At 39.7% G+C, this 23,367-nt stretch overlaps 1 protein-coding gene across 1 annotated transcript in view; it reads left to right on the forward strand.

Moving 5' to 3' along the window:
- The window catches only part of LOC102949408 (probable cation-transporting ATPase 13A5), a 114,773-nt gene that overhangs the window by 23,250 nt on the left and 68,156 nt on the right, over window positions 1–23,367 (forward strand). Inside the window, exons 2-7 of the mRNA XM_042977113.1 lie at window positions 416–589; window positions 1,266–1,412; window positions 1,681–1,751; window positions 1,851–1,931; window positions 5,738–5,807; window positions 17,547–17,681. Coding sequence (XP_042833047.1) covers window positions 416–589; window positions 1,266–1,412; window positions 1,681–1,751; window positions 1,851–1,931; window positions 5,738–5,807; window positions 17,547–17,681 — 678 coding nt within the window. The remainder of the gene's footprint in view (window positions 1–415; window positions 590–1,265; window positions 1,413–1,680; window positions 1,752–1,850; window positions 1,932–5,737; window positions 5,808–17,546; window positions 17,682–23,367) is intronic.

Genomic DNA, 23,367 nt, shown 5'->3' on the forward strand with positions numbered 1-23,367 from the left:
CTGTCTTTTGAAAATCTTTCATGTTCACAGATAATCTCTTAATTTATATCATCCCACCATTTGTATCACCTTCCACCAGTAAATTTACATTAATATATTTTTAAACTTTATACCTAAAAAAAGTGAATCTGGTACAAATCATGGGGTGACTCTTAAAACTAGAACCAAATAAGTCTGCCCATTCTTTGGTCTGCCCGTCTGTTTTAGCTCCATATGCCAGGGTAGCCAAATGGGTCTTTTTTTTTTTTTTTAATTGTATCAGCTGACAGCTGTGACAATCGATCTGTTTCAACCAGCCGAAACCAGATCTGTCTCCCATCTAACACCCCTGCATCTAAAGCTTGTGTTTCTTGGAACAAAATGATGTGTTTATGTAAAAAAAGAAAAATAGAGTCATGTTTTCTTTACTCTCCAGGAGGTGTTTGGTTACCGGACCCAGAATCTACGCAGAGCCCTATGCCTTATAACAACCATGCTGACGTGTGGGGTTCTTCTGCTGGTGTTCTACTGGAAGCCCCAGTGGAGAGTGTGGGCTAATTGCAACCCATGCCCTTTGCAAGAAGCAGACACTGTTTTGCTAAGAACAACGGTACGTGCCCTTCAGCATTGCATTGGTGGTGCCACCAATGGCTGGCTGGTGTTCCAGAGATCTTTCTTTGCTTAAGAGTTTTCTTGTCCCCAAGTAGGAGATGGCAATAGTATCCTGGAACTTACTTGCCCTCTCTTACTTTGACTCAGGAAGGAAGGACATTTCCTCCATGTCACTCTGGGGAAGTGACTACTATGTCAGGCTAATTTTCAGTTTCCTTAGCCATTACATGAGTAGTGGCTGTTGGTATTACAACTCTTATAGACATAACACAGGAAGGATGTATTTTTAGATATTTTTCAGTTTTTTTAGAATACAAATTTTGAGGGGAAGTAGATATTTTAAACCCTTAAATGTCATAAGATAGCCAGAAGCTGTTTTCTTCATAAAAAAACTTTCCTGTGAAGTATGTCTTTTTATTCTCTAGCACAGTGGTTCTCAAATTAGTTGGAGGGCTCCTTAAAACAGACTGCTGACCTCACCCCAGAATTTTGATTTAGTAGGCTTATGGTAGGCCTGAGAATTTGCATTTTTAGCAAGTTTCAAGCTAATGCTAATCCTCTTGTCTGTAGCCCAAACTTTGAGAATCTCTGGTCTAGGTAGGTATTTGGTTGATTGAGTGACTTATTGAATAAATAATATTTGAGAATTTCATGGGCTGGATTGATTTCTCTAGGATGAATTCCAAAGATATACGAGGAAGAAGGTTATATGCCTCTACTTAGCTACACTGAAGTTTCTTATAAGAAAGAACCCAGAAGAACCCCTGGTGGCTGACCGCCACTCTGTCATTAACCATGCGGTATTGAAGCCAGAATTAAAAGTAAGCAATTTTGAGCGCAATGTTATGGCATGTCTTTGCTAAAAAAAGAATACTGCAAATGTTTATTGGAGGAAAGTTCTGAATGTCATGCTGCTGGGCTGGGAATTACAACAGTGTGTCAAAGCAAGTGAGGCTGCTGGGCTGGGAATTACAACAATGAATCAAGGCAAGTGAGAGCTGCGTGGGGACCCCTACCAAGAAGCCCTCACCTCCCCTGACAGGCTTTACTTGGTGAATGACATCTGTTCTATCACATTTGTAATTGCAGCTGCGATATATCCAAGTGCGGAAAATCAGGTATGTTTGGGACTACTTGGAGAAGAGGTTTCAGAAAGTCGGGTAAGTCTTTTTCTCAGCATTCATCAGGATATAAGGGAGGAACCGGAATTGTTGGGTGCCACGAACTAAGGTATGCTTCTTGTCCTGACCACACCCTAGGCTGCTGGAAGACAGCAACTCCTGCTATGATATCCACCACACGTTTGGACTGGGCCTGACCAGTGAAGAGCAAGAGGTCAGGTAGGGTTTGTGATACTTCCTGAGAGTAAACTTGGCCGGCAGAAATTGAAATATCAAATGGCTTATGATCAGTGAGCTATAGGCATAATGCTTCACCAGCTTCATTTAATTCCAGTTTATTTACCAGCAACAGAGACAAATTTTAAGTTGTTTTCATCACAAACTTATTAAAAAGAAGAGCCCAAAAGAACAGTGCAGGCAAATATTTGATCTTTTCTTTCAGGATTGTAAAACAGTCTCGTCTGTGTTGTTGTTTTCATTCTTTCCTTAAAAAGCCTTGAGTCATTTCCTAGACTTCTGATTTGTCATCCTCTAAATCCTTGGAGAGGCAGAAAGACAATATTATGATTAATTTTCCTATGAAGAAACAGCCTGGAGATGAAGATTTTGTTTGCTCAGGTAGTTGTGTCATTCTTAACACCTAGAACAGTGCCTGATTCATGGTGGACGCTCAACAGTTATTTGTGGAATGAATGAATACATGAATGCATTCATTAATCTACTGACCGAATGCCTTTACTATGCTAAGCACTTTGCAAGCACTAAAGATCTAAGGATAAATAAGGCTTACTCACTACCCCAGAGACATTCACTGACTATTGGGAAAGAATAGTGGTACAATTGTGAGAATGATATCTATAAATGCACAGAGATTAGGACATAATAGTATAGTAGTACCATAAAAATGCTTATGCTACTTATTAACCCATAGCGATTTTGAGTCTCGGCTTCCCTCATCTGTAATTTGAAATAGTGAATGCTGGTGAGTCTGAAAGTAAACGATTGCAAGACTTCCCCAGAATCCTAATAATTACCTTCATTTCTTGCCCATTTTCAGGACCTATCCTGCCCGACCTTCCTCACAGTCTATCAGAAACACAAATTCTCCAGCTAAGAAGCATTCTGGTACATAAAATACAGGTTCTTGGGCTCCACCCTCATAATTTTCATTTAGTAAGTAGGAACTAAGGGTAGCGGTGAGAGCAGAAACTGCATTTTAAGCAAACCCCCCCTCCAACGATTCATATGCGCACCAACTCTGAGAATTACCGATCTGTTGTTTTTAAACTTTTCTCCTGCTGAATGAAAAATGACGAAAAAATGAACAAGGCCTCATCCAGATTCTGACAATGTTTGCAAAACGCCTTAGAGATAGTATCACTGTATAAGATTTCAGATGTAATGCTGATTACGTTGAAACACAAAATGTTGTCAGAGTCATTAAGAGCGTACTGGTTTCATAGCATTAAGCACCAGACACGTGAAGGATTGAGCTAAGTTAGGAGGTGTAGTTGATTAACGCAAGTTTACTTCTCCTAGGACACCATTTCTACAGGAAGGATTGCCCTTCACATTTGTCCTTAGCAAGTGCCAAACTTTACTAAATATCACAAATAATTAAATTTAAAGCTGGTCCACACCGTAAAGAACTTGACAATGTAATGAGCAAGACAAAGAGTTTAGTTTCCCAAATGCGAAGGATAGAGGAAATAATCTACTTTCAAATACACAGGCAGGTTTTACTCATGGGTTTTTCTAGGGGGACAGTAAAGAGAGTGAATAGAATGTGAAGATCTCCTCCCCCTACCCCCATCATTTTTTATTTATTATTTTTTATTGTATTATTTTTTCCCATCATTTTTTAATGTAAGACTAGGGCTTTTTTTTTTTTTTAATGTAAGACTAGGGATTTTTTTTTTTTCAAAACTCAAATGCGATTGATTGATTGAGTGATATCTGATTAAATTCCTAACTGGAGATGAGTTTGCCTTCATGAAAAGCAAGGATGCAACATGAGAAATGAAGGAGGATACTGAGAACTCCTCGATGACAAAAAGCCACAAAGTCTAAATACAACTTTCTCTTCAGGATTCCCAGAAACCAGGCAAAGAGGGAAAATGGACACATTTATGTGGTCACCTTTTTGGTAGCAAAAAAGCAAATCAGAACATCAGGAGAGACAACATCCTGAAGAGAAATTTTCAGAAGGCCTTGGGAAGAAAAATATTCCAGGAGCTTCACCGCTCCTATCTTCACTTATTCATGAACTGGATGCCACTTTCTCTCTCACTGCCTGTCGTAGATATGTCCACAGGGACTTGAGGCAATTCTCTTATCTCACAGAAACAGGGAAAACCACACCTACCTTACCCCCATCCATCCAATAATCTTATAAGGACAGTCTTTAAGTTGTGCACCTCCTCATTTTCTTTTCACTTAAGGCCCTGCTCCTGCCTCCTTTGTTTACCCTACTGAAGTAGGAGAAATGTCTGGTGGTCAAGACAGCTCTTAACGTGGGCCCCAGACCAGTCACCCTGTTGGTAACCCAGCTCTCTGGAAGAAGAAAAGCTTGGATGGGGAGAGTCTGCCAAATTCTATCGTGGGAAAAACAACCGCTATTGCTGATTTCAAGCCACCAACGTGACATCACTGAATGTGGAGCTTGGAAGAGATGTTCCCTGTCAGCTTGGGTATACATCAGGGCCGAACTTAATTCTCAACATCTGTCACCTGACTGGGAAAAAAGGGCATGCCTGTGAGTACCAGAGGAAAGGAATCTTGAGTAACAGGCAGCAAACCCAGCAGCACACGCTGTTTGACCTGTCTCCCAGCATCTCTGCACCTCAGTGTTTTCACACATGGAGTCAGAAGACCCTGGTTTGCGTCCTCTGGGATCCATGCAAATCATTGCAGTAGGAAAGGCGTGGCTTGGAAATCAGACAAACTTGGGCTGAGCTCTGTTACACCTTAGATTCAGGACATGTCATGCACATTGCACCATCAGTGCTCACGGAGTGTGAGGTGGAGTCGTGGAGCCCACGTTGTGACACCTGGATCCGCTTCTTTCCTGCTCTGTGGCTCTGGGGGAGTTACTGAGTTTATCTGAACTTCACTTTCCTTTATAATAAAAATGATAATATGAAACCTCGTAGAGGTAATGTGATGATTACAGGAGATAATACGTATAAAAGGCTAAGAGTTGCATTGTCACAATTAATACTAGATATGGGTACCTTTGGCAGAACACACAAAATGAATAGTTTTTCCCATTGGCAAAATGGGAGATATTAGCCCTTTCCTTTAGACCGTTGTGACAAACGAGAGAATCTTGTGTGAGAACGCTGTAGATTGTCAGATGCTGTACAAACATGAGGGCCTCTTACTGGAATGTACTCATGTGTGGATTAACAAAGTGTTAGATGTGAAGACCATATATCATCTTCTAGTTTGTTAGCTCATTCATTCATGTGTTTATTTTCATATACTAAGGGCCTGTCCTAGGTGCTGAAGAGACCAAGGTAAGATATATATGATCTCGAACATCAAGAGCAATCTAGAATGCCTAAGAATTCTAGAAACATCGTCATATCTGTGTCTTGTTAGGTGTTCTCAGAATGTGATTGAATTCTTTAAAAAATAACATGCCTTTCTAACTGCATTTTGATTCTTGAGTTGCATTAAGATATATTTTTAACTAGAAAAACAACTTTGTCCATCATGCACTTTCATTTTAAAACTATGTTAGTATTTTAGGATGTGCACATTAATTGTTTGATTAAAGGCACAAAGAGCCTTAAAGGTAGAGAAGTGACTTTTGCCTAGTCTGGTTGTACTCACTTATCAATGTGGTTTTATTTTTATTTATTTTTATTTTTTAATTTTTTTTAAATATGAAATTTATTGTCAGACTGATTTCCATAAAACACCCAGTGCTCATCCCAAAAGATGCCCTCTTCAATACCCATCACCCACCCTTTCAATGAGGTTTTAGATTTGGCACTTAATTGGTGATCACTTTCTTACAGAAGATTAGTGTGTGGGCCCAATGCCATTGAGGTAGAAATCCAGCCCATATGGAAGCTGCTTATTAAACAGGTAACTGTTTCATCTATCTTTGAAAAAAAAACAATTTTTGTTCTTTATTTTTATTTCCTGGTATTCAGGAAATTTTAGGCAACACACGGATACTTGGATATGAACAAAATCTATGGTTCATATAACTTCTTTTTGTTCTTCCCTTCTGTCTTTATGCTTTTCCTGTCTGTGAAAGTTTTTTCCTTTTATTTTATTTTTTTGATATTTCAATAAATATATTTTTATTCCAAGATTTCTAAATGGTCTTTTTTAAATAACCACTTGTTTTAAATTAAAATCCATTTAAAAAAATCTCTACCCGTGAGAGACAGATTCATGTTTCATTATTTTCTGTTTTTTTCATTTTAAGTTTTTGATGGGGGTTGTAATGGTGGTGGTGGTGAGGTAATATTATTAATTCCGTGATCTTTTTGATGACTTTATTATTTTTTGTATCAAGTTTATTTATTTATTTATTTATTTAATATATGAGATTTATTGTCAAATTGGTTTCCATACATCACCCAGTGCTCATCCCAAAAGATGCCCTCTTCAATACCCATCACCCACCCTCCCCTCCCTCCCACCCGCCCCATCAACCCTCAGTTTGTTCTCAGTTTTTAAGAGTCTCTTATGCTTTGGCTCTCTTCCACTCTAACCTCTTTTTTTTTCCCCTTCCCCTCCTTCATGGGTTTCTGTTAAGTTTCTCAGGATCCACATAAGAGTGAAAACCTATGGTATCTGTCTTTCTCTGTATGGTTATTCCACTTAGCATCACTCTCTCCAATTCCATCCATGTTGCTACAAAGGGCCATGTTTCATACTTTCTCATTGCCACGTAGTACTCCATTGTGTATATAAACCACAATTTATCCATTCATCAGTTGATGGACATTTAGGCTCTTTCCATAATTTGGCTATTGTTGACAGTGCTGCTAGAAACATTGGGGTACAAGTGCCCCTATGCATCAGTACTCCTGTATCCCTTGGGTAAATTCCTATCAATGCTACTGCTGGGTCATAGGGTAGGTCTATTTTTAATTTTCTGAGGAACCTCAACACTGTTCTCCAGAGCGGCTGCACCAGTTTGCATTCCAACCAACAGAGCAAGAGGGTTCCCATTTCTCCACATCTTTTCCAGCATCTATAGTGTCCTGATTTTCATTTTGGCCACTGTGACTGGTGTGAGGTGATATCTGAGTGTGGTTTTGTTTTGTATTTCCCTGATGAGGAGCAACGTTGAGCATCTTTTCATGTGCCTGTTGGCCATCCGGATGTCTTCTTTAGAGAAGTGTCTATTCATGTTTTCTGTCCATTTCTTCACTGGGAAATTTTTTTTCGGGTGTGGAGTTCGGTGAGCTCTTTACAGATTTTGGATACTAGCCCTTGGTCCCATATGTCATTTGCAAATATCTTTTCCCATTCTGCTGGTTGCCTTTTAGTTTTGTTGATTGTTTCCTTTGCTGTGCAGAAGCTTTTTATCTTCATGAGGTCCCAGTAGTTCGTTTTTGCTTTTAATTCCCTTGCGTTTGGGGATATGTCAAGTAAGAAATTGCAATGGCTGAGGTCAGAGAAGTCTTTTCCTTCTTTCTCCTCTAGGGTTTTGATGGTTTCCTGTCTCACATTCAGGTCCTTTATCCATTTTGAGTTTATTTTTGTGAATGGTGTGAGAAAGTGGTCTAGTTTCAACCTTCTGCATGTTGCTGTCCAGTTCTCCCAGCATCAATTGTTAAAGAAACTGCCTTTTTTCCATTGGATGTTCTTTCCTGCTTTGTCAAAGATTAGTAGGCCATACGTTTGTGGGTCTAGTTCTGGGGTTTCTATTCTATTCTATTGGTCTATGGGTCTGTTTTGTGCCAATACCATGCTGTCTTGATGATGACAGCTTTGTAGTAGAGGCTAAAGTCTGGGATTGTGATGCCTCCTGCTTTGGTCTTCTTCTTCAAAATTACTTTGGTTATTCGGGGCCTTTTGTGGTTCCATATGAATTTTAAGATTGCTTGTTCTAGCTTCGAGAAGAATGCTGGTGCAATTTTGATTGGAATTGCATTGAATGTGTAGATAGCTTTGGGTAGTATTGACATTTTGACAATATTTATTCTTCCAACCCATGAGCATGAAATATTTTTCCATTTCTTTATATCTTCAATTTCCTTCATAAGCTTTCTGTAGTTTTCAGCATACAGATCTTTTACATCTTTGGTTAGATTTATTCCTAGGTATTTTATGCTTCTTGGTGCAGTTGTGAATGGGATCAGTTTCTTTGTCTTTCTGTTGCTTCATTATTCGTGTATAAGAATGCAACTGATTTCTGTACATTGATTTTGTATCCTGCGACTTTGCTGAATTCGTGTATCAGTTCTAGCAGACTTTTGGTGGAGTCTATTGGATTTTCCATGTATAATATCATGTCATCTGCAAAAAGTGAAAGCTTAACTTCATCTTTGCCAGTTTTGATGCCTTTGATTTCCTTTTGTTGTCTGCTGATGCTAGCACTTCCAACACTATGTTAAAACAACAGTGGTGAGAGTGGACATCCCTGCCGTGTTCCTGATCTCAGGGAAAAAGCTCTCAGTTTTTCCCCATTGAGGATGATGTTAGATGTGGGCTCTTCATAAATGGCTTTTATGATGTTTAAGTATAATCCTTCTATCCCGACTTTCTCGAGGGTTTTTATTAAGAAAGGATGCTGAGGGGCACCTGGGTGGCTCCGTCGGTTAAGCGGCTGACTTCGGCTCAGGTCATGATCTCGCGGTCCGTGAGTTCGAACCCCCGTCGGGCTCTGTGCTGACAGCCCAGAGCCTGGAGCCTGTCTCAGATTCTGTGTCTCCCCTCTCTGACCCTCCCCCGTTCATGCTTTGTCTCTCTCAAAAATAAATAAACGTTAAAAAAAATTTATAAAAGAAAGAAAAGATACTGAATTTTGTCAAATGCTTTTTCTGCATCAATTGACAGGATACTATGGTTCTTATCTTTTCTTTTATTAATGTGATGTATCACGTTGATTGATTTGTGAATGTTGAACCAGCCCTGCAGCCCAGGAATGAATCCCACTTGATCATGGTGAATAATTCTTTTTATATGCTGTTGAATTGGATTTGCTAGTATCTTGAGAATTTTTGCACCCATATTCATCAGGGATATTGGCCTGTAGTTCTCTTTTTTTACTGGGTCTCTTTCTGGTTTAGGAATCAAAGTAATACTGGCTTCATAGAATGAGTCCGGAAGTTCTCCTTCCCTTTCTATTTTTTGGAATAGCTTGAGAAGTAGAGGTATTATCTCTGCTTTAAACGTCTGGTAGAACTCCCTTGGGAAGCCATCTGGTCCTGGACTCTTATTTGTTTGGAGATTATTGATAACTGATTCAATTTCTTCACTGGTTATGGGTCTGTTCAAGCTTTCTATTTCCTCCTGATTGAGATTTGAAAGTGTGTGGGTGTTTAGGAATTTGTCCATTTCTTCCAGGTTGTCCAGTTTGTTGGCATATAATTTTTCATAGTATTCCTTGATAATTGCTTGTGTTTCTGAGCGATAAGTTGTAATCATTCCATCTTCATTCATGATTTTATCTACTTGGGTCATCTCCCTTTCCTTTTCAAGAAGCCTGGCTAGAGGTTTATCAATTTTGTTTATTTTTTCAAAAAGCCAACACTTAATTTCGTTGATCTGCTCTACAGTTTTTTTAGATTCTATATTGTTTATTTCTGCTCTGATCTTTATTATTTCTCTTCTTTTGCTGGGTTTAGAGTGTCTTTGCTGTTCTGCTTCTATTTCCTTTAAGTGTGCTGTTAGATTTTGTATTTGGGATTTTTCTTGTTTCTTGAGATAGGCCTGGATTGCAATGTATTTTCCTCTCAGGACTGCCTTCGCTGCAATCCAAAGCATTTGGACTGTTGTATTTTCATTTTCGTTTGTTTCCATATATTTTTTAATTTCTTCTCTAATTGCCTGGTTGACCCATTCATTCTTTAGTAAGGTGTTCTTTAACCTCCATGCTTTTGGAAGTTTTCCAGAATTTTTCCTGTGGTGATTTCAAGCTTCATAGCATTGTGGTCCGAAAATATGTATGGTATGATCTCAATTCTTGTATACTTATGAAAGGCTGTTTTGTGACCCAGTTTGTGATCTATGCTGGAGAATGTTCCATGTGCACTCGAGAAGAAAGTATATTCTGTTGCTTTGGGATGCAGAGTTTTAAATATATCTGTCAAGTCCATCTGATCCAATGTATCATTCAGGGCCCTTGGTTATTGACCATGTGTCTAGATGATCTATCCATTGTTGTAAGTGGGGTATTAAAGTCCCCTGCAATGACCACATTCTTGTCAATAAGGTTGCTTATGTTTGTGAGTAATTGTTTTATATATTTGGGGGCTCCCATATTCAGCACATAGACATTTATAATTGTTGGTTCTTCCTGATGGATAGACCCTGTAATTATTATATAATGCCTTTCTTCATCTCTTGTTACAACTTTTAATTTAACGTCTAGTTTGATATAAGTATGGCTACTCCAGCTTTCTTCTGACTTCCAGTTGCATGATAGATAGTTCTCCATCCCCTCACTTTCAATCTGAAGGTGTCCTCAGGTCTAAAATGAGTCTCTTGTAGACAGCAAATAGATGGGTCTTGTTTTTTTATCCATTCTAATACCCTATGTCTTTTGGTTGGCGCATTTAGTCCATTTACATTCAGTATTATTATAGAAAGATATGGGTTTAGAGTCATTGCAATGTCTGTAGGTTTCATGCTTGTAGCGATGCCTCTGGACATTGCCTCACAGGATCCCCCTTAGTATCTCTTGTAGGGCTGGTTCAGTGGTGTTGAATTCCTTCAGTTTTTGTTCGTTTGGAAAGACCTTTATCTCTCCTTCTATTCTAAATGACAGACTTGCTGGATAAAGGATTCTCGGCTTCATATTTTTTCTGTTCATCACATTGAAGATTTCCTGCCATTCCTTTCTGGCCTGCCAAGTTTCAGTAGAGAGATCCATCACGAGTCTTATCAGTCTCCTTTTATATGTTAGAGCACGTTTATCCCTAGCTGCTTTCAGAAATTTCTCTTTATCCTTATATTTTGCCAGTTTCACTATGATATGTCGTGCAGAAGATCGATTCAAGTTACATCTGAAGGGAGTTCTCTGTGCGTCTTGGATTTCAATCCCTTTTTCCTTCCCAAGATCAGGGAAATTCTCAGCTATGATTTCTTCAAGTACACCTTCAGCACCTTTCCCTCTCTCTTCCTCCTCTGGAATACCAATTATATGTAGATGATTTCTCTTCAGTGCATCATTTAGTTCTCTAATTACCCCCTAATACTCCTGGATTTTTTTATCTCTCTTTTTCTCAGCTTCTTCTTTTTCCATAATTTTATCTTCTATTTCCCTATTCTCTCCTCTGTCTCTTCAATCAGAGCTGTAGTCACCTCTATTTTATTTTGCAGCTCATTAATAGCATTTTTTTTTATCTCCTCCTGGCTGTTCCTTAGTCCCTTGATCTCTGTAGCAATAGATTCTCTGCTGTCCTCTATACTGTTTTCAAGCCCAGCGATTAATTTTATGACGATTACTCTAAATTCACTTTCTGTTATATTGTTTAAATCGTTTTTGATCAGTTTGTTAGCTGTCGCTATTTCCCAGAGTTTCTTTTGAAGGGAATTCTTCCGTTTCATCATTTTGGATAGTCTCTGCAGTGGTGGGGAACTGCAGGGCACTTCCCCTGTGCTGTCTTGAATAACTTGCATTGGTGGGTGGGGCTGCAGTCAGACCTGATGTCTGCTCCCAGCCCACCACTGGGGCCACAGTCAGACTGGTGTGTACCTTCTCTTCCCCTCACCTGGGGGGGATTCACCATGGGGTGGGGTGGCCGACTGGGCTACTTGCACACTGCCAGGCTTGTGGTGCTGGGGATCTGGCGTATTAGCTGGGGTGGACCAGCAAGGTGCACAGGGGTGGGAGGGGCAAGCTCAGCTCGCTTTTCCTTTGGTGATCTGCTTCGGGAGGGGCCCTGCAGCACCGGGAGGGAGTGAGACCCTCTGCCGGAGGGGATGGATCCACAGAAGCACAGTGTTGAGTGCGCAGTGCAAGGAAGTTCCCTGTCAGGAAATGATTCCCTTTGGGATTTTGGCTGGGGGGTGGGCGAGGAATATGGTGCTGGTGAGCGCCTTTGTTCCCCTCCAAGCTGAGCTCTGTTGTCCGAGGCTCAACAATTCTCCCTCCCGTTGTCCTCCAGCCCTCCCGCTCTCCGAGCAGAGATGTTAACATATGACCTTCCAGTTAAGTCCCGTTTGCTGTCAGAACACACTCCATCTGGCCCCTCCGCTTTTGCAAGCCAGACTCAGGAGCTCTGTCTTGCCGGCGGGCCGCCCCTCTGGCCGGCTCCCTCCCACCAGTCCGTGTAGCGCGCACCACCTCTCCATCCTTCCTACCCTCTTCCGTGGGCCTCTCGTCTACGCTTGGCTCGGGAGAATCCATTCTGCTAGTCTTCTGGTGGTTTTCTGTGTTATTTAGGCAGGTGTGGGTGGAATCTAAGTGATCAGCAGGACGCAGTGAGCCCAACGTCCTCTTACGATGACATCTTCCGGAGCATCTCCTACCCCTATTCTCTTTTTGATGATTTTAAACATATTAGTTTTGTCTTTCTCTGGTTGCTTTATTATGTCAATTTTCTTGGGAATGACTTCTTTGTTAGTGGATTTATTTATTTTTTAGAATATTTTCTTAGTGTGCTTTGAAGTTATTTTTTTCCTTCTTTTTTTGATTTAACTTTATTTTTTATTTTTCTAAATTTTTATCCAAATTAGTATATGGTGAAGCAAAGATTTCAGTAGATTCCTTAATGCACCTTACCCATTTAGCCCACCCCCTTCCCACAACCCCTCCAGCAATGCTCAGTTTGTTCTCCATAGTTATGAGTCCCCCTCATTTGTTTTGTCCCCCTCCTTGTTTTTATATTATTTTTGTTTCCCTTCCTTTATGTGCATCTGTTTTTTCTCTTAAAGTCCTCAAATGAGTGAAGTCATATGATTTTTGTCTTTCTCTGACTAATTTCATTTAGCATAATTCCATCCACGTGGATGAAATGTCAAGATATCATTCTTTTTGATTGCTGAGTAATACTCCATTGTATATATATACCACATCTTCTTTATCCATCCATTGATGGGCATTGGCTCTTTCCGTACTTTGGCTATGGTTGATAGTGCTGCTATCAACATGGGGGTGCATGTGTCCCTTCGAAACAACACACCTGTATCCCTTGGATAAAAAGCACACCTGTATCTTTTGGATAAATGCCTAACAGTGCAATTGCTGCGTCATAGAGTAGTTCTATTTTTAGTTTTTTGGGGAACCTCCATACAGTTTTCCAGAGTGGCTGCACCAGCTTGCATTCCCCCCAGTAACGCAAGAGATCCTTTTTCTCCTTGCCAACATCTGTTGTTGCCTGAGTTGTTAATGTTAGCCATTCTGACAGGTGTAAGGTGGTATCTCATTGTGGTTTTGATTTGTATTTCCCTGATGATGAGTGATGTGGAGCATTTTTTCATGTGTCAGTTGGCCATCTGGATGTCTTCTTTGGAGAAGTGTCTACTCATGTCTTTTGCCCATTTCTTCACTGGATTATTTGTTTTTTGGGTGTTGAGTTTGATAAGTTCTTTGCATATTTTGGATACTAACCCTTTATCTGATATGTCATTTGCAAATATTGAAGTTATTATTATTAGTGATGGTGATGGAAGCTCTGGTAGTGATGGAGGCAGCTCTGGTGAGCTGCCCTTAAGTGGTACTTCCCTTGTCTACATTTCTCTCTTTTTCTCTGTGTCCACTGTCCCTGTAGGATGGCTCTGAGTTTGCCTCTTGGTAGTCCCCATGGCCCTCAGTTCAGAACCAACTCCTGTAGGGTGGGGCTCTACTCCCCAGGATCAAGCAGCTTCAGGCCTTGAGCCAGCTGGGGTTTGGCCAAGTTCACAGTGGCACCATGAACTTTGTTCTTTTCCATTTTGCCCTCTGCCAGTGAACAGCTGCTGGTTGTGACTTTCCTTGGCCTCTGTTCCTGGGTCAGAGAGCAAGGCTGGTTTTGTCCCCTGCCGCTGTGGCACACTGTCAATCATATTCCCTGTAGCATGAGTCCCTAGCCCACCACTCTCCATTCCTTAGGTGGAGCCCAGTGAGCTGATTGTGCTAACCTCCACTCCATACTGCACATTTCTAGTCTATTTCTAATCCACAACAGTGGTCACTTTGTTTAGCATGGTCACACGTTAAAAGATAATTAGACTTTTATTTAGAGCAGTCTTCAGTTCGCAGAAAAATTGATTGGCAGGTACTGAGATTTCCCACATACCCCATGTCCCCCACATATGCAGTTTCCTCCACTATCAAAAAGCCAGCTGCTGTTTAAACTTCCTGTTCAAATACATTTTCAGGTTGTCAAAGATTCTCCCAGGTGTCAATTTGGTTATTTTGAAAGGAGTGGTAGTATTTTCTCCATCTACTTACTAAGCCTTCAGTAGGAAAAAAGCAAGTAATACTACTTTGTATTTTGGTTTCAAAAGAATATTGAATAAGGGAGTTAAATTAATTATGATGGTGTTGTTTCTTATACAAGAAGTATTTAACCACATTTTCTACTGAGTTTATATAAACTCAAAATCGTATTATCATTAGTGTATCATCTACAATTAGAGCATTTTATGCCAAGCAAAGAGAAGAGCTATATTTTGTAAGAAAAGCATGTTGCAATGGAAATAATAAGAAACATTAAAGAACAAAAGCTTTGTTAATGCACAAAATATATCCAAGGGTTTAAGAAACTCTTAAAATGCAGCCTATTAACTTGCTAACTGGATGTCAGTTCACTGTGAGGACTAAAGTAGAAGTTTAACATATTAGAGAATATAGAAAGTAGAGGTAACAGAGTGGCACCAGTTTTAGGTAATATTTCATCTAATTCATAATCATTGTAAAGAGCACTTCACCAAGAAAATAATCCTTGTTTTGGTCAGATGGGTTTTTTCATTCACACTATGTCTGTACATCAGATGACTACATCTACCTCCTCAGGTTTGCCCTCTCTGCTATCATTATTAACAGTGGGGCCAGCAGGACCAAAATGGGGACAATTGAGGGAATAAAAAAAGTGAAAGGTATAATAAAGAGACCAAAATATATGTGCATGGATGGCCAGCTTTGGGCTTGTGATACATTCTTCCCATGAATTTCACTGCAGTTTTGGGTAAGATGACTCCCACCCCCCCCATCCCGTTCAAAGGAGGGGCCCATGCTGATGTGCCTGATGCTCAGAGCATCTTGCTAAAAACCTGTGATGTGACGAATATGTTATTTTTCAACAATCTGGATAAAAATGCAGTCTTCTATTTTCATCACACAACTTGACTCAATCTGCAGCATGTGAGTATGGGAAGAAGAAACTGCAATAAAAACGGTCAGAGATCTGGGGCGCCTGGGTGGCTCAGTCAGTTGAGCGTCCGACTTCGGCTCGGGTCACAATCTCGCACTCCGTGAGTTCGAGCCCCGCGTTGGGCTCTGGGCTGATGGCTCGGAGCCTGGAGCCTGCTTTGGATTGTGTCTCCCTTTCTCTCTGCCCCTCCCTTGTTCATGCTCTGTCTGTCTCTCTCTGTCTCAAAAATAAATAAATGTTAAAAAAAAAAAAAAGGTCAGAGATGAAGTGTGTTTTAAGAGACTGAATTCTCCATTGTAGGTAAATAATGTTTAGAAAGGTAAATCGTTAGATTTTGATATTGATAAAACATTTTTCAAAATTCAAAATAAATAAGAATAATCAATTTTTGACAGGCTCTGAGTGCTTAAAATAATTTTGCTTCCACCATAGCACATGCTATGTGCTTGACACTGACTCCACTGAAACTGAGTTCTAAGTGAATTCATAAATATTAGAGATCATTGTGTGTTGTAAAAAAATGATTTAAAAAATTGATAAAATGACATCATCTGTTTTTTCTTCCAAGATTTTATTTAAGTTCAAGTTAGTTAACATGTCCTGCGTTATTGGTTTCAGAAGCAGAATGTAGTGATTTATCATTTACATACAACACCCAGCGCTCGTCACAAATGCCCTCCTTGATGCCCTTCACCCATTCGACCCAACCCCCCATATACCTCCCTTCAGCAACCCTCCATTTGTTCTCTATAGTTAAGTCTCTCATGGTTTGCCTCCCTCTCTGTTTTTATTTTATTTTTCCTTCACTTCCCCTGTGTTCATCTGTTTTCTTTCTTAAATTCCACATATGAGTAAAATCATATGGTATTTGTCTTTCTAAGCATATACTTATTTGCTTAGTATAATACACTCTAGTTCCATCCACGTTGTTGCGAATGACAAGATTTCATTCTTTTTTGGTGGCTGAGTAATGTTCCATTATATACAAATACCTCCCATGTTCTTTATCCATTCATCAGTCAATGGACATTTGGGTTATTTATATAATTTGGCTATTGTTAATAGTGCTGCATAAATATTGGGGTGCATGTGCCCCTTCAAATCAGTATTTTTCTTGTATCCTTTGAATGAATACCTGGTAGTACAATTGCTAGATCATAGGATAGTTCCATTTTTAACTTTTTGAGGAGCTTCTATGCTGTTTTATAGAGTGTCTGTACCAGTTTGCATTCCCATCAACAGTGTAAGAGGGTTCCCCCTTCTCTGTATCCTTGCTAGCATCCATTGTTTCCTGAGTTGTTAATTTTAGCCATTCTGACAGGTGTGAGGTGGTACCTGGTATCTGGCAGTGGTTTTGATTTGTATTTCCCTGATGGTGAGTGATGTTGAGCATTTTTTTCATGTGTCTGTTAGCCATTTGAATGCCTTCTTTGGAGAAATGTCTGTTCATGTCTTCTGCCCATTTCTTCACTGGATTATTTTTGGGAGGTTGAGTTTGATAAGTTATTTATAGACTTTGGATACTAACCCTTTGTCTTATATGTCATTTGCAAATATCTTCTCCCATTCTGTAGGTTGTCTTTTTAGTTTTGTTGATTATTTCCCTTGGTGTACAGAAGCTTTTTTTCTTGATGAAGTGCCAATAGTTCTTTTTTGCTTTCATGTCCCTTGCCTCTGATGTATCTGGTAAGAAGTTGCTGTGGCCAAGATCAAAGAAGTTGCTGCCTATGTTCTCCTCTAGCATTTTGATGGTTTCCTGTCTCACAGTTAGGCTTTTCATCCATTTTGAATTTATTTTTGTGTATGGTGTAAGAAAGTGGTCCAGTTTCATTCTTTTGCTTATTGCCATCCAATTTTCCCAACACCATTTGTTGGAGAGATTGTCTTCTTTCCATTGGATAGTCTTTCCTGATTTGTTGAAGATTAGCTACCCTATAGTTGTGGGTCCATTTCTGGGTTCTCTATTCTGATCCATTGATCTATGTGTCTGTTTTTGTGCCAGTACCATACTGGCTTGATGATTACAGCTTTGTAATATAGCTTGAAGTCTGGAATTGTTTTACTTTTCTTTTTCAACATGACTTTTTGATACTCAGGGTTTTTGTGGTTCCACACAAATTTTAGAATTGTTTGTTCTTGCTTTGTGACAAAATGCTGGTGGTATGTTGATAGGGATTGCATTGGATGTACAGATTGCTTTGGGTAGTTTAGACATTTTAACAATATTTGCTCTTCTAATCCATAAGCATGGAAGTTTTCTCCATTTCTTTGTTTCTTCTTCAATTTCTTTGAAATGATGTGATCCATGCAAGTGACTCACATGCTGTTTTTGTACTTGCAGGTTTTAAATCCATTCTACGTGTTCCAAGCCTTTACCCTAACTTTGTGGCTGTCTCAAGGCTACATAGAATACTCTGTGGCCATCATCATCTTGTCTATTATCTCCATTGTCTTAAGTGTGTATGATTTGCGACAGGTAAGAGCTAAAATCACAGTTGGGTTCTATTAAGCTTATGGTGCACAAGAAGCAAAGCCTATGGGTTTTCCACTGACAGCAAGGAGTAGCTTTGTGAAACTTAAGTCATAAAGCAAAAAAAAACAAGGGCTTACTAAATGTGAGAACTCAGGAGGAGATCTTCAGAAATAGCAGGTAGATGTAAATGTCTTTGCAAACCCGGATTTATCGACTGAAGGCTGACCCGCATACAGTGTTCAGAAGGACTCCGAGGCTGTATCTGAGTGTGGTGGGAAAGAATGCTTTGATGGATTAATGATGACAGCATACCTTTCCATCATTGTTCATCTCATAGCTATTTAAATTTTTTTAAATGTTTTAACTTATTTTTGAGACAGAGACAGAGCATGAACAGGGGAAGGTCAGAAAGAGAGGGAGACACAGAATCTGAAGCAAACTCCAGGCTCCGAGCTGTCAGCACAGAGCCCGACATGGGGCTTGAAGTCACAGACTGTGAGATCATGACCTGAGCTGAAGTCAGATGCTTAACCGACTGAGCCACCCAGGCGCCCCATCTGGTAGCGATTTAAAGTCTTCCTTTTTAAAAAATAGTCTTCTTTTTTAAGTTTATTTATTTTGAGAGAGAGCAAGTGAGCATGAGCAGGGAAGGGGAAGAGAGAGGGGGAGAGAGAGAATTCCAATAAGGCAACATGGGTCTTGATCTCATGAAATACTAGATCATGACCTGAGTTGAAATCAAGATTCAGACGCAGCTGACTGAGCCATCCAGGTGCCCCAAAATAATCAGTCTTCTAAATGAGATAGCAGTGCATTCTGAAATAGAATTTTGCTGAATATTACTTATAACTCCACAGTCCCTGCAAGTCTCAGCCCCCACAGTATCTTTCTAGAAAACGTTTGGCTACTTTGCTTAAGAATCATCAGCTTGAAAATCAGGAGGCAACCCCAAAAACGATGTCTCACTGTATTTTCTGTATGTTTTTGAAAACTTGACTATGGAATTAGCTTTGTAGAGATGGGGCTGGGGGCTGGGCATTGTTACAGTACACTGTGTCAGCCTGTCAACTCTACTGCACTGTTGAAACCGCCTAGTCTCAAGTTTCATCCTTCATCTCCAGGGAAAAAAACTAAGATCCAGGGAGCTTGTTCCAAATCAGAGTTTGGTTTTGTGACAGAGTCAGAGCTTCTGGCTCCTCATAAAATGAAATTCTGCCACATGTGCGATATTTCCTTAGCATAAGGCACTTTCCAAAGTAGTGTCACAGCTGGGAATGAAAGTCAAACACAAGTGTTGAGAAGGGAGATGAGTTCTCGATGTCCACACAGTGAGCACTGGGCACAAGTCAGAAAGGCAGACGTGGGGCCTTTACATAAGCCTAACTGAAAGGGAGCTTTCATTCCTATTCCATTTCAGTGGCTCAACAATATTAAATCTAATATCGGCTCGTTATCTGGTTTTAGATCCTACAAATTTTGAGTTATGAAGTCTTTGATGAGAAATGAAAGACAATAGATATGTAAAGAGTTAGGAAACAGGATCTAAAAATGAAAAGTTAGATGAATGGAGATACTTTGAGCTGGAGACCAGGCTACTAGGACTTTGTTTTGTTTCTGGTTTTCTGCCTTTTTAAAAAGTGAGTACCTAGGTGTGTTTTTTCACAAACTAATTTATATCACAAAGATGTGAAGAGTGACCAGCAACTTGCCTGGCTGCCGAGGCCTGGGGGAGAGTAACTGTCTTTCTGGTGAACTCTGGGCCTTTGAGCAAAAGCATGACCATAGACACCAAGACAATAAAGATCTGACTATTCTGCTGAGTCTCAATAGAAAAGTAGAGTGTCTTAAGCTTTTACCTTAGTCATTTGATAAAGGTATGTAATGTGAAGCCAGCAGATAGAATTTCTAGTTTCTGGGTTTTGAGAAATCTTTCCTTAATAGAATATCTGATTTGATACGTGCAAGCCATTCATACACTTTCTGGCTTAAGTCACACATCAGTGAATACAGCCCTTCTCGCATGTCGTTCCTTCCACTGGGGCGACATCTACGCACAGTCACCCGGATATATCGTCATAAACCATCCAAGTGTTCTCAGGAAAAACACAGAACTCTCTGAGGCCTTTTGGGAGGGAGAACTTATCTAGTCAGATTGAAAACCTCCCCCTTACCTCTCCTGTTTGTGTTACTTGGTGCTGTTATAATCAGTTTCCTCATCTGTAGAAGGTGTGTATGTGTGTGGGCACGTGAGTGTGTGTTGGTGTTAGAGTTGAGCGAATTAAATGAAACAATCACTTTGAATACTTATATTTCTGGTACATAGTAGGCACTTAGTAAAATGTTAGTTCTTGTTATCATTGATATTGCTGTTGCTGTTTTTATTATTAAAAGTTAGGGAAAGTTGGCAAGGGACAGATGGGAGGGGGAGGGGGTACAGAGATTGAAGAGAACAGGAGGCAGCATGGGACCATCGGGACAGGGCTGGTAACAACCGCTGGTTCACTCATATGAGCCCGAGGACTCTGTTTTCCTTGGGCTCACTTTCCTCAGCTATATACATGGTGGAGGTTATACCCTACTTTTTTAGGTCTCACCATTTTAGGATTCTATCATTTTGCCAGGGCCACTGACAAGGAATGAAAAAAAGCCCTTGAAAACTTTAGAATGCTAGTAAGAAATTTTCTGGCCACTGGAAATCTGAGAGCATGTGCTGCAAACTGGAGTTAATTCCTATTGGACCCTAATAGTGTTCACTTGGACTTTAGTCCTAAACTACTCAAGTCAGGATGTGTATGAAGAATAGAAACCTGTCTAAATTACCCTAATCATCAAAGGGATATGTACTATAAATATGTACCAGTAGCTCATAGGACCCAAAGACATGAAGTACAGTGGACTTTAATGGAGCCTGTACCCATGAACTTGGGTTACTCTCTCCAGCCTCGTATTCCCTGACAAGCATGAAAGTAGTACACATATTTTGGGGCAAGCACTGCAACCCCCCCTCCTCTTAGAACTCTGGCAGCCTGCAACTAGTTTGCTCTAGGTGGCTCTCTCTTTCCACTGGCACACATAGTTGGAACGGGGGTATCTGACCCAGCGGAAGCCAGTCCATCAGCAGGAATGATGCCCATATATCTTTTAGCCTGGGATCCAAGCCTAAGACTTGAAGCTATCTGTCATGCTCTGTCAGGAATGTGATCTGAAAAGTGATGCTAGGACCAGGGTGGCAACCCTTGATCCTTGTGTGTGGACAGCAGAGAAAAAAACTTGCACAAAGAACGAACCAAATACACAGAGACACAGAGGTGAGCCATATGGAGCCCAGCAGAAAGGGAGAAGGCAGAGAGACAGAGACCGAATGAATAACCTACTCTTCATAGCATTTCCTGCTCTTGTTTGAAGCCTTTGGGAGCTCTGGCTTCACTTCCCACCTTAGGTTAGTGAGATGTCCCTGCATCTTCACAATTTCTCATCTGCTTAAACCAGTTTAACCAATTTCTGTTGCCTGTAATCAATGGGTCCTAAGTAAATGTGGTGTTACCACTTGATGTGTTACACCCCTTACAATATTTCCACATATTTCCCCTGACTTAAATACATACTTCCCATCTACATGTTTATGACAAATTTCAGTCTCTCCTCAAGTTCCTTTACACTATTTTTTTCATTTGGAACGTAGGTATAACTGTCTTTAAGGAAACAGAAAAGAAATATAGAGATTCCTGTGTGGGAGTTGGGAAGGGTTACAGAGAAAACAGGTTTGATTCAATACTCTAGAGGGCAATGTTTCAGTGAGAGAATTAGTCAAGATTCCTAAGCTCCTGACCCATTAAGTCAAAATATCCAAGGTAACAAGAGGAATCTGTGCTTTTTCACAGTTTCATAACAGGTGCTTGTCATGCATTCTGAAAGCTTAAGAGCTGTTGTTCCAGAGGAATCCACCAAAAGACAAATTCAAGCACTAAGATCCCCAATACATATATTTATTTATTTATTTATTTATTTATTTACTTATGTCATCATTAGCTAAATATATATTTCATTTTTTTCTCCTCTATAAGATGCAGAGAAATACAAGTTTATGTGGAGATTTACTTATGTATTTATTAATTTGTTTTAATAAAACAGGAACATACTTTGTACATTAATCTGGAACTTGCATTTGTCACTTTACAATAAATATAACGGCTATCTACCAAGTAAATAAATAATTCTAAATCACGTTTAAAAATAACGGTGTGAAATTCCATGGTATATCATAATTTTTTCAGCCATTCGTTTATTTCTAGAAAATAGGGGGCTTCCTTTCCAATTTTTGCCACCACAAGTATGCTGAATTACACACAACTACAATATAGATGTGTCCTTACATATGAGTGTTTGCATTTGTTTTTAGTAAAATAATCAAAAGCCAGGTTGCTGAATCAAAAGGTATGTATATTTTGGATGTTAATAGATCTTGTGATATTTATTATTTTCTTAAATAAAATAACGGCAACATATGAGAGTATCCATTTCTCCAGATCCTCACCAGTGTTATATATTGATGTTTAAATTTTTTTTAGTCTAATGTATTTTAAAAAAATTGTGTCCCAATGATGTTTTAATTTATATTCCACTAATTATTAGTGAGATTAGATACATTTTCCTCCAAAAGATATATGCATTTTTGTTTTCTATTTATTGTCTCTTTATATCCATCATCCATGTGGAAAAGTTTTCTTTCTTAGTCTATCATTTTTCCTCTGACTTGACTTTTGTCAGATATTTTAAAATGTGTGCAGTCAAATATGTTTCTCTTTTTTCTGGGTTTCTGCCTTTCTTGTTTTGCTGCTCAAGTGCTCTTCTAAAAGTAGGCATGCTCTGTTCTATTTGTAATTTTCTCAATATTTATTTTAAAATCTTTAATGAATCTTAAATATTCAGGCTCTACATCTTAAAATCCCTACATGTCTTTGTTTAAAATAGTAACTGACCTGGGAACTTCACTTGATGGCAGAACTGCAAAAGCTTTAACAAGGAGACATTAATTCCATTAGCAGTTAATATTTGGGTTTTTTTTTCCAAGTTTTATTGATTTATTTTGAGAGAGAGACAGTGCGAGGGGGGAGGGACAGAGAGAGAGAAATACAGAGAATCCCAAGCAGAGTCTAAGCTGTCAGCACAGAGCTTGATGGGGCACTTGAACCCACAAAACTGTGACATCATAACCTGAGCCGAAACCAAGAGTCGGACTGTTAACTGACTGAGCCACCCAGGTGCCCTTGCAGTTAATATTTGTTAACAAAAGCTTATCAGACCCAAACTCTAAGGGATCTTGTAACATTATACAAAATGGGCCAGTTGCCTGAAACTATTTTTGCAGTTTAAATCACAAATGCTCACCAATCAATATTTCTTTAGCACAATTTGTAACGGGCTCCCCCCGTCTGTGACAGATGTGCTTGTGTGGGGCATGGCAGCCTCTAAAATGATACGCATGTGGTTGTGGTGTCCTTCCACCACCTGAGAGGGATGGGGACAATCAGGGAGGTGAAGTGACTTGCTCGGTAATCGTGGCTATAGATCCCAGCCCCGGGTTTCCTGATTCTACATCAAGTACTTCACACTGTCCCACGGAGCAAAATCTCAAAGAGACCTATGCGTTTCCTTGCAGCAGTAAACGATTGATAATTTTATTACGAAA

This window comes from Panthera tigris (assembly GCF_018350195.1).
Source record: "Panthera tigris isolate Pti1 chromosome C2 unlocalized genomic scaffold, P.tigris_Pti1_mat1.1 chrC2_random_Un_scaffold_86, whole genome shotgun sequence".
NCBI classification, from domain to species: domain Eukaryota; kingdom Metazoa; phylum Chordata; class Mammalia; order Carnivora; family Felidae; genus Panthera; species Panthera tigris.